At 46.0% G+C, this 12,171-nt stretch overlaps 1 protein-coding gene across 1 annotated transcript in view; it reads left to right on the top strand.

Annotated features, from left to right (window-relative positions):
- Nucleotides 1–11,846, top strand: part of arhgap35a (Rho GTPase activating protein 35a) — a 60,626-nt gene extending 48,780 nt beyond the window's left edge. The window contains exons 4-7 of the mRNA XM_078283985.1: nt 3,494–3,571; nt 4,894–5,025; nt 6,640–6,745; nt 7,533–11,846. Coding sequence (XP_078140111.1) covers nt 3,494–3,571; nt 4,894–5,025; nt 6,640–6,745; nt 7,533–8,016 — 800 coding nt within the window. The 3' untranslated portion in view covers nt 8,017–11,846. The remainder of the gene's footprint in view (nt 1–3,493; nt 3,572–4,893; nt 5,026–6,639; nt 6,746–7,532) is intronic.
- Nucleotides 11,847–12,171: the final 325 nt, after the last annotated feature.

The following is a 12,171-nucleotide window of genomic DNA, read 5'->3' as shown; positions in this document are numbered from 1 at the left end:
CGTACACACCTTCCCACACACATCAGGGTAAATACACAGCTCCTCCAGAGGCCTTGTTCTTTTATCTACATACATGCCTTCCTCCACCTCTTGCCCTCACTCGCTCCCTCAGTATTCCTCCTAATCCTCTGTTTCCTCTCCTCCTTACCAAGCCCTCCTGCGCCCTTGTTTCTTTCCTTCTTTCTCCCCATCCTTCTCCCTCTGTGTCTCTCTGAATACCTTCACTTGTCAGATTTCATTTCTTTCTTCTTCTTCCCAACCCGCATTTCTCCATCTCCCTCTATCCTTTTTCTCTCCCTCCATTCGCTCTATTTTCCTCCTCTGCTATCCCCTCCATCTCTCTTCTCCCCTCATCTCCCTCTCTCCTTTCCTCCCTCTTTCTAAGCATGCTGCGTGTGTGTTTGTGTGTTGTTGCCAGTGGGATGCCAGTTCTCTTGGTGGTAATGTTCTGCCCCATAGCTCCCTCACTCCGATCAATATCACATAGTAGGAAATTGGAAGAATGTTTGGGCTCAGCTCTTTTCAGTGTGCGTATATGCTTGTTCCTGTGTTGTGTTTGTATGTGTGTGTGTGTGTATGTGCTGCCTCACACATCCAACAGTCAGATCCAATGATAGTCAAAGTATTTTGTTTTTACACGCACACACACAAGAACACAGACATACAGCACAAGCACTTAAAATAACACACAGATACAGAGGATTGTTGGGACTGGAAGGGGAAATGAGTTACAATGTGTTATTTAGTTTTGATTGTAATTGCTGTAAATCAGACTTTACTTATCTTCCCTCTGCGCCTGCAATCTCTGGGTATAATGGAACTCACGGGAAATGACTGTATAGCGCGGACACAACGTCGGTCAGTATAGCGTTTGCTGATAGTGAGTGACGTTCTGAAGCTGACCCTGGACCTGCAGCTTTGACCCACATCCTTCCCTTCCCCCTCGACCTCCACCAAAAATACATTCTAAGCGCACAACTTCTAACCTAAACCCAAACCCAGTGTTCCCGCCTTCCTGTCTGTCATCGTCTGTCTGTCTAAATGTCACTGCTAATTTTCTTAAAGCCCTGTGTCCATATATCTGACAAACCTTGAATCTTCAGTTTCCCTTTTTTTGGTCTTACTGTATAGAGTACTGACACGCCGTGTTTGAAAAAATATTTCATGACCCACGGACCAAGCGAAACTGTTGAAATAAATATTGTAAAATATTGAATGCATGAATGGGACATGAACCTGAGATATATAGTTTTGGCAGAACACAGAATCAAAACTACCTCCATCTCCAAACTTCTTTGTTGCTCCTCTTCTTCGTGCTCCACAGCTCCCTCCCTGGGCCTTTGAGAATTATTGGACTGGATGTGGTATTTTGTGTTATTGTAATACTTTGTGAGTCTGTAGAAAAGCAGCTATATAAAATCGATCCGTAGTGACTGCTGGTATCTCTCTCCGGCTCCGGCTCTCTCCCAGTGTGGTAGCCGCAGTGAGTTCGGCTCGTGGGTGCCGAGGTGATGAATGTGTGTTAGCGTGCGCGGGCATATCTGCTGGCTGTAGCGGCCTCCATAGCGACGTAAAGGGCAGCGCCCAGCGACTGCCTGTCTCCCCGGTGACCTATGAAATCAGCCTCTGGTTGCCGAACCCGGGAGACAGACTGGGATCCGGGCTGATGTGGGATCAGCTGGACTGTTGTCACACAGTAACATGCTGCAGGAGCTAACAACGCTCTGGCATTTATCACACACTCTCAGAGTTTTGTGTGTGTGTTTGCTTGTGTGTGTGATGGTAATGGCCACCCTGAGCGCTGTTTGAAGCTGTGAAGTCAACATGGATATCAGCGCTGTATTTTTAGGCTTCTGCACCATTCATGTGTGCGCAGAACATGATGACATGAGTTCAGAGAGCGGTTAAAAGTGTTAACGGGTAATATGAGATTTGTCTGTCTTTATTTGGGCTGTAATAATGATTGATAATGGCCTAAGAAATGAGCGGAGGGTTATTAGAAAAAGTCAGGGCTAAAAGAGGCGTAGTTAGAGGATGCAGATAGGACGTTTGTTTGCCAGAGGAAGCGCTCATATTTACTTTGACCCCAGGAAGTGCTAATGTTTGGTTTGACCCCAGAGGAAGAGGACACTGTTGTCCGAACACAGAGGGGGATGAGAGTTCACCTTTCCAAATCATCTCTCCAAAATCATCTTTATTTACCTTCCTTCCCCACTGATTTTTTTTTGTTCTTATCACTCTTCTTCCCTTCCCATTTCCAGCGGCTTTTCTTCCATTCTTTTCATTCTCCTGCCACCTCCATCTTTCCTCTGCTCTGTTGTTTTCAGCGCATTTCTCCTATCCCTCCATATATCCTCTCTTATCTTATCCCCTTTATTTTTTTTCCTCATTCTCTCTTTCATCAATCTGACCCTCACTCCTATGTGTCCCCGCACTCCCCGCTATCGCTCCCATCCTTGGCCGCTTTTTCCTATTTTGCCCCTATCTCTCTCTCCCCACCTGCTCCACTACTCCCCTCTCTCTATCTCTCCCTCCATCCCTGTTTTCACTGGTGTCTGGCTAGAAAAGCTTTTGTGGATAATTGATTGGTAGAAGGAGGGGATCGATGCTCTATGCCTGGACTGAGAGCTCTCTCATTTCCTCCCTGCCTCTCTCTATCTCGCTCTCTCTCTCTCTGCCACTCCCTATCTCCCTCGCTCCCTCTGGATCGGTCTTTGTCTCCCCGAGTCGCCACATAAGTGTGAAGAGAGAATGAAAGGGAGGGGAATGGCGCAAGGAGAAATATTGAGAAAAAGTTATCTTTGTTTAATTGGAAAAAAAATAAATGAACCGAAATGAAGTGAGCTGTGCCTTTCCTTTCTCTCTCTGACTGCTTTCCCTCTATTTCACTCTCTCTTTTTCTCTGTCCACATGCTTGCCTTTTCCATGACGTATAGATGGATGAGAGGCGGATATGAACAAGGACAGACTGAGAGGAGCAGGGAGTTGGGTTGAGAGAGGAAAAGCCACATCCACAGTTCATCAAGTCACTTTAATGTGTGACGAGCTCTGGTAGCCTCAGTTGGTCACAATGCACCGGTGGGCTCTTAGTAGGCCTGCAGGAGTGCTTTATGGGTTTAATAAATAGTGCTAATAGTGTGTTTAGATGGTAGGGGACACGGGGAGAGGCCATTACAGCAGCCTGCAATGACTCTGCCGTTTCAACCCTGCAGAGTCCATCTTTACACTGCATTATGATATTCATTATATCAAAGGGGTCCTGCAGCTATAATGCTTATTATAGCCAGGAGGGGATTGATAGGCTACTGCCAATACTTGATACTTGATACTTGTCGCATGGCAAATTGATGGAAAGAACATTGAGCTAATAACCTCTCTCTCTCTCTCTCTCTCTCTCTCTTTCACTCACTCACTCTCACTCTCTCTCTCTCTCTCTCTCTCTCTCTCTCTCTCTCTCTCTCTCTCTCTCTCTCTCTCTCTGTCTCTTCATCAGGCTTGACCACAGAGGGCATCTACAGGGTCAGTGGGAACAAGGCAGAGATGGAGAGCATGCAGCGGCAGTTTGACCAAGGTGCGTTACTTCACACACACATTCACATGCACACTCTTACACTCAAATGCTATGTCTGAGACACATTCAAACGTATAGCTGAACACTCACAGGCTGGGTGTGAAGTAAAAGGCCATGAAGATGCTAGTGTGTGTGTCCTGTTTCTATCTATAAGCCTGTTGTAGGCTGGATCCCCTTAACTAACCAGGGAGCATCTGGATGCATTAATCCCACCAAGGGAATTGGCCTTCACTTTCTTTAGTCCGTAGAGCTGCCTCCTCAATCTTCTATCTGGTCCTGTGTGTGTGTGTGTGCGTGTGTGTGTGTGTGCGTGTGTGTGTGTGCGTGCGTGTGCATGTTCATACGTGTGCATGTATGAGTGTGTGTCTGGTGTGGGCAGTTAATTACCTCCAGATTGGTTTGGTTAATGAAGCATGCTCGCTGGCTAGATAGATAGCAGAGCAAGAAGGTATGTGTGCCTGCGTGCCTGTGTGTGTGTGTGTGTGTGTGTGTGTGTGTGTGTGTGTGTCTACGTGTATGCACGAGCTTATGCGTGTGTCCACGCCTGGTTGAGGTTGAATCCGACTCAGGTAATCAGAGTTGAAGTCCTGTGTCGGATCATTCTGAACCTGAGGCCAATGGGACAAGACAATTACAGCTGAAACTACAGCACAGGTGTCTCATAGCCATACTGAAGATGGCACTTCATCAGCTCCCTAAAGACTAAGATAACCCATTACAGGAGAAACCAGCATCTGAAGTACTGCACTTTGGAAACGGGAGCTCTCTTAGGCCTGCTCAAGAACTCTCCAACTATATCTGCAATCCTTTTTTTTTCGCGTCTCTGCTTCTCCCTTACGCTACCTTTGTAAAGGAAAAAGTAATCAGAAAATGACTTTTTTTAATTAAGTTTCTCTCTCTCACACACACATTCTCTCTCTTTCACTCATATTGATCTGAAGACCAGCACGATGGAGGAGAGACTGGTACACCATTAGTTTTTCTCTTTGGCTCTCTCTCCCTCTACTCAAACCTGCGCAATAATTGGCTGCAGCTTACTCATTTTTTAAATATATTTACCAAAATGCTCAAATGTAACATCCACAAAGATGCTATTGAATATTTGTTTTGTTTAAGTGTGGAATAGACAACTCTGAAAGCAGACCTGTTTTGACCTTGTGTGTGTGCTGTGTGTGCAGATGCATATTTTACTGTGTGTACGCATGTGAAATTGTGAGGTATGTGTGTGCTTTGAAGTTTGTGCCAATGTTCAGATTCTAATCTCTCTCTCGCTCTCTCTCTCTCTCTCTCTCATTCTCTCTCTCTCTCCATCGATTTGTCAGACTACAACCTGGACCTGGTGGAGAAAGACTTCACCATCAACACAGTAGCCGGAGCCATGAAGGCCTTCTTCTCTGAGCTGCCTGAGCCCCTGGTGCCCTATAGCATGCAGGGAGACCTGGTGGAGGCCTTCAGTAAGTCCTGGGGCTGCAGTGTGAGGGGACAGGGGCGTTGGGGGTGTGCGGGCTGTGGGAGGAAGTTCTGCAGTAAGACCCGAGGTGCATTGGATTTTGCCTTAAATCCTTTTTCCCTTCATTGTAACTTTTCTTTAACCTAACAAGCAGAACTCTTGCAATCCAAATCCGTCCATGGGGAGAATTGGATTTGCCACTTGGTAGGGAGCGAGGAAAAAGCGAGAGAAAGGGATGGAGGAGAGAATGCTTGGGCTTCGGGACGGAGGGTGCGGGGATGATCGTATATGATGGAGGGATGCAGGGGCCGCTATGGATAGCAGCGTCTGGATGAAGTCATGAGAAAACAGTCATATGTTAGATAAACGAGTGTGCTCCTCCTTCCTCTACAGCCTCTCTTTTTCTCTCTGTGTCCTGTAATCTGTCGGCATGGAGATTTAAGGCGTAGCTTAGTCGAGCATCGCGGTGGAGAGATTTACCCCCAGGCCGGAAGGCTGCTGTCACTCACTGAGCTCTGCGTGTGTGTGTGTGTGTGTGTGTGTGTTTTTAACGGCCCCGGCGAGACCCTTCAGCCGTGACAGAGACCTGATAAAGCTCCTGCAGTCTGTGGCACGATGGAAGAAAAGAAGAGAGAGAGAGAGTGAAAAAGAAAGTGAGGTGGAGTTAGAGGCAAGAACACACAATTTGAAAAGCCTTAGGTCTGTAGAAAATAGCAAATTGCACTTGGCATTTTAGAATTTTAGCTTATTTCACTATGTTAACAGCGAGAGAGGGAGAGAAAGAGGGAGATCAGGAGAAAGGTGGTAGGGTGGATTTTTGTGGATATGGTGCTGATGCTTTTAGTAGAAAACAAGATAGAAAGAACTTGAGCTAGTTAAGTTATACTCAGTTTGATCATTGATGCTGGATGGACAGCAGGAGGAATCGGGGCTGCACTGTTCGTCATTCCAGCTCAATCTGTTTTTGATACACGCTGACCTCATTGTGGGAATACATACTCAGATTCTCTGATTGTAAATTTTGTTTGTGTGTGATGAGGAAGAGAACATCTGCAGGGCTCACTGCTGGTCTCTCCCTCTCTCACACACACACACACACACACACACACAGGATGGACTGTGTTAGCTGTTCGCTGGTGACGTCAGCTTTTCTGACTCACTCCTCGCTGCCATCAGGCGCAACACACCCTGTGTGTGTTTATGTGTGTAACTGCGAGCATTGTTGTGATCTGTAAGACGCTATGATGGGTGTATGTGCAGTACGTTTCTTATTTGTCACGGGATGTGTGTGGCCTTTGTCTGTTTTTTTTGAGTGAGCGGTATTTTGGAGCCCTCCGAATCAGGTTTGTGTGTGTTTTTGTCAGTCACTGGGATGTGTGAAACTCAAACTGTCATAGGATGAAATCACCGAGTTCTGCACGGATTTCTCCAGAGCTGAATCCAATTGCTTTCTCTATGCTGTTCAGTCTGTCCTCTCCATTGTACTCCTCTCCTCTCCTCGTCTCTTTTTCCTCTCTGCTCACACTCCCTTGACATATTTTCCTCAGTTTCCCTAATCTTCCCTCTCAACCCCTTTCCTTCCTTCTCTAACTTCTCTTCTCTCTCCTCCACCGTTCAGAGATCAACGATAGGGAGCAGCGGTTACAGACGATGAAAGACGTGCTGCGCCGCTTCCCCAAGGAGAACTATGAGGTCTTCAAATACGTCATCAGCCACTTGAACAAGTGAGTGAGTGGCAGGGTCAGAGACGGCCTCTGACAGCCTTGCTGACTACACCGCCGGTCACCCAGTCCAGTGACCCAGGGGTGACATCACCAAAACCAGCACACTGACAGATAGGGGTTTTACTCAGTCTGAGTCATAGCTCTCAAATCAGATCTGAGGTCATATTATGTGAATTGCAACGGTGTGAAGTGGAGGTGTGGAAACTGAATTGTGCTTAACATAGCCACCATCTTTAAAGTGAACTTATAAGGCAAGGAAATTAGGCTATTGAAAACTTGACTACAAACATTCTGTATAGTCCTAACTTCATTACATTCTCTAATGCAGTTAGTTATGCTTTATTTAAAAGTGTTATCTGTGACAGGTCACTTATTTACAAGTTGACAACTGTGCTACAAAAAATGTCTTTGTCAGAAACACCAAGTCGGGAAAAATAGTAAAAAAAATATGAAGCCACCAAGGGTAAAATAGCACTTGATGTCTTAAGCAGTACAGGCTTTAGATTATAGGCAGTTACTATAGACTATAGAAGAAAAAAACAGAGACCCCTGATGTTATTAATAGCTTATTTTATGCTATATTACATGTATAAGCCTTTGTAATAATTTGGCCTATGTAATAGCATCAGCCAATTTAGAGGGCACCACTCAAATAATTTAAAATGAAAGTCTGTCAGACTTTGGTCAGCAGCAGATTATTTGGAGGTTCCCTAGTGTGACTGAAGTTCCTGTTAAGTGAGGTGTTTGGCCATTAAATTTGTCTCTTTGCACTCCCCTACGTCCCCAGGGTGAGCCAGAACAACAGGGTGAACCTGATGACCAGTGAGAACCTGTCCATCTGTTTCTGGCCCACGCTGATGAGGCCGGACTTCACCACCATGGACGCCCTGACCGCCACCCGCACCTACCAGACAATCATCGAGAGCTTCATCCACCAGTGCGCATACTTCTTCTACAATCAGCCGCTGGCCGACGGCCTCCCCGGCTCCCCCACCGCCACCCTCACCTCCGGGGGAGGAACCTCGGCCTACTCCTGCATGGCCGGAGGCTACTCGTCCTCCCCGACTCCGTCCCCGGCTCCCTACGTCCTGCCCGCCACCCCTCCTGTCATTCCGCACTACGGCCCCCCTATCCACCACCACCACCACCACCACCATCGGCATCAGTCCCCACCCCACTCTCCACCCCCCACCCCCCAGTCCCCCATCCCAGCCCTGCTGCCCCCCTCCCTGCACCCCCACCACCCCCCCACGGAACAACACACGCTGTGAACCAGGGATCAAGGGAAAGAGAGGGAAAAAAAAGAAAGAACAAGAGACAGACTGAGATTCAGAGAGATTTAAGGGTTCAGAAGAAGAGATTTTGAAGTTTTTTGGAAAGGAACGAAAGAAGAGAAATTGAAACAAGAACAGGAGGTAGGAAGAGAAGCTAGGAGAGAGTGAGCGAGATGCAGTATGTATAGGGAGAAACCTAAGTGTTTGGGAGAAGAGGGTTTTTTTTTGTTTTTTTTAGCCTCCATTGCTTTTAGAAACATGGACACACACACAAGGCAGAGAAGGGGGAAAGACTGAAGAGCATTTGAACCATCAGTATGATCTTTCTCCCTCCTTACCACTTTATCCCTTTCTCTCTCTATCTCTCACCTCATCTAGACCTGCCCTCCTTGCCTTATAGAGAACCTACACACACACACACACACATTATTATCACACTAACACCAACAGGCAAATGGAGAAAGAAAGAGCTGTGGTGCCAGTCGCTGTCAACAGGACTCGTGGAGGGAGTAACACTCAAACAAATCCCCTTAGAAACACAGGTGGTGCAGGAGGAATGTGAACTCTGTGGATCTCCATCTTGTTGGATTCCTTCACCGCACACACACTCACGCACACAGACACGAAAAAATGACACAGACACCCAGTGGCCAGTGTGCCCCCGACCCCCTCAGCCTGTCACGGTGCTGGGAGTCTTGGCGGCCCGCGCACCCCTCTGCAAGCCGGCCTACCTACTGTACCTACCTACACCCCCGACTGGGACACAGCGGAGCAGAGAGCGAGTCCCGAACCTGAGTGTGTTCGACCACTGTATAGAGGACTTTTGGCAAGAAACATGCTCACCCACTCACCCAGGAGAATGTTCTGTCCTCTAAGACTCACACATTCCTGTCGATCAACCCCTCAAACACGCTGTGCAACACACTCGCAAACACACACACACACACACACAAACACATTCAGTTTCAGTTGAGACAGTATGCTGAGGACGAAAAAAAAAGAAATCTCAACCAACCGGATCTGCCGGGGAGCAGATTGGAGCGAAGGATTGTGGGTGCTCTCATACCCTTGGCATTCTGGGGCAGCTCCTCCTCCATTCTCCTATTTGCTCTCTCTCTCTCTCTCTCTCTCTCTCTCTGTGTTTGAACTTCAACCTCATGCCCCGACCATCCGAGCAACTCTAGAAGACCGCACTGGTCTGTGTTTGAAAGAGGATTTCTGTATTTATCGTCATCGTTGCTCTATGCAGTTTTCACGATCCCTCTCTTTTTTCCGTTCTGCCATCAGCTCATGCTAATCTCACTTGAGAGAACACAGAGAAACCTGGACTTATCAGTTAATGAGTGGCCTTGGTGTGTGTTTGTCTGTCTGTGTGTGAATATAAGTATGCATTTTTGTGTTTTGTCTGAATTTGCCTCTGTTAGGTAGCTAGTGCGAATAACATCAGTTGGACCTTCACCTGTCATGTTGCTTCCTTCAACCTGTGGTGGTTTTTGCCAGTAGAGTCGATGCTAGAGATTTGATAATAAGGACCTTGTTCTGAAGCACTTTTCTGAGCACTTTTAAGGCACGTCGTCGTAAGTTGGAGCTGCCATGACAGATACAGCCACACTCACTTTACTTGTCAGTCCACCCCACTTTCTCTCTCTGGGAGCACACCACTTACATCTAGAGGAAAAAATGGGTATTGCAGTCATGACCTCACACCCACTACTGCATGGGCGTAGCACCATTTTCCCACCATGATTTTATAGCATCAGATCCTCATATAGGAGCGATTGTCTACATTTATCTTGGTTGGACGTCAAATAAAAATGAATTTTAGTGTCGTTGAGGTGCAGAGTGTAAATAAAAGAACACACTATTTTAAATCCATTACAAATCTATTGAGATTACCATGTGGATATATAGATCCATGCTGTCAAGCCACAAAGCATGGATATATGGGCACATTGCAGTTAATTAGACATGCAGTGAATGATATTGCCTCTCTGTCTTCTGTTGTTATTTTCCACTCCCCTGTGGAAACCAAAGCACTCAGCCCTTTTTAAAGGAGCGGAGGCTTTGTGTGCCCACTTCCCAGACTCCATGTTTGACTGGAAGAATTGGAGATTTAGACTGAGGCACATTGTAGCATCACAGTCCACAAAATAGGAGCTGGAAGCGAGGCTCAAGCTGTGACAGATGGGAGGGTTTATATCATTGGAAATAATTGTAACCACTGCACCAGGCGTCGGCACACTGTCCTCTTATGACACAGCAGACTCAAACCTATTCTTGTTGGTCACAAAATGTAATTGGCAAGAGTGTTGCCGCTGCGCCAGGCTCTCCCACTGTCACTGTTATGCCACTACGTCCCAGTCATTCCCTGTCCAAGAGAGACAGTTGGGTCTGGGAGAGACAGCAGACAGAACAGACAGTCCATTCATCAGTCTGCATGACTGGAATGGAGCATCATAGAATTCCGCGGCCCAGCCTGCTGTTACCGTAGAAACCGGCGAGATGGGGCTTGAGGAGAATTGCTGAGCCTGATTGTGGCCGCTTTTGAAGTGTGTGCGTGCATCTTTGTGTTTGTGTGCGCTCCGGAGAGAGAGTGTGTGTGCATGTGAACTTGTGTGTGTGTTTGTGTTGAGCACACACTCACCAAGGTCACTTATTCAGTTTGAATTTGACACTGAATTGCATCTCTACATGTCTCCCCAGACTGTCCCCAATGCCTGAAACAAAAGATATTTTCACCAATCACTGAAGTCTTACCCCAAACTCTTAATGACCTTTTTATATCAGCCTACACTACCTATATACCTTGTGTGTGTATGCATTGAGAGTGTGTGTTTGGGCGTGTGGGATTGAGCTAACATGCTAGCATGCTGTGCTCGGCAGACAGCCAGACACCAGCGTGATCCAAACAAACCTGAAGGAGAGGAATGCAGTTCTCCTTGCGGTCATTACCCCGCTGTGTTACCCTGTTAGCTGGTCCAGATTACACACACTTATCCTGAGAGAAAGTGTGTGTGTGAGAGAGGGAGAGGGGGGAGAGGGACAGGGAGAGAAGACAGGCAGACGGACGGGTGAATGGGATCATTATTTGGGAGATGGAGGGAGGAAGGAGGGGTAACCACTGGTACTTGTGTGTGAACGCCGGCCAGTGGCGTTCCCTGTGTATATCAATGTGTTAATACTGAACTGACTGTGAGGCAGCCAAAGACTGTGCAAAAAAAAAGGGTAGGGGGGAGAGATGGGAAGCAAAGTGACAATTGGAAAAACAATTGTATTAAAAATGTGACTTTGGTTCAGCGATCATATGTGGCTGCATTGCTTTTCTTTTTTCTTTTCTTTTTTTTGCAACAATGGTGACAGATGTCTGTTAAGTTAAAATGAGAAACAAGCAAAACTATATTCAAATGGTTGTTTATTTGTATGTTAGGGGGTCTAACACTTTGCCCTTTAGTCAATGGTGATAGAAAAAAAGTTTCTTTTTATGTTTTATTTTAATAATTAAAAAATACGAAGCATTTTTTAACAATTTCTTTGTGAATGGTTGAGAGACCAGCCCAGTATAGTGCATGATTTCTTCCTGACCCAGGGAGAGGGCTCCACCACTCTCACTATTTAAGAGATGACAAAAAAAATATTAAGAAATAATGGGGAAAAAAGAAAATCATTAAAAAAAATAAATGAAATGAAGTACTGTAAACTGAAAAGATACATCAAACAAAAAAACTGTCATTATTTGCTGAGTATGGTAATTTGTCTCAATGGGAATGGTGTATACAGCAAGGCCTTATGTGATCTGTATCATAGTTAATAAATCAAATCTTGTAAAACTCCTGTCTCTTGTCTCTTTGTTATACCTGCTGACACTGGTGTAGATCAGTATGGAGCGTAGGAGCAAGTCCTGACCAACTTCCAGGAGATGGGGAATGCCTCAAGAAATAATCTGGATTTATTGGAATTTTTAATTGTAATCAAATTCATTGGAGCAGAAGTCCAACCCCCATAATGATTTCAGGAAGTTTTTAGCATTGAGATTACACAAAAGATCCACACACACAATTAGTACACAAGTTACAGGTTTCATTCCAAATCACTGTATATCCATTTTGAAAAAAATCTTGCGCCTGAGATCCATGTTTAAATATTTTAAAAAAT

This window comes from Centroberyx gerrardi, chromosome 6, assembly GCF_048128805.1.
Source record: "Centroberyx gerrardi isolate f3 chromosome 6, fCenGer3.hap1.cur.20231027, whole genome shotgun sequence".
NCBI lineage: Eukaryota > Metazoa > Chordata > Actinopteri > Beryciformes > Berycidae > Centroberyx > Centroberyx gerrardi.
This window is presented reverse-complemented; position numbering and strand designations above follow the sequence as displayed.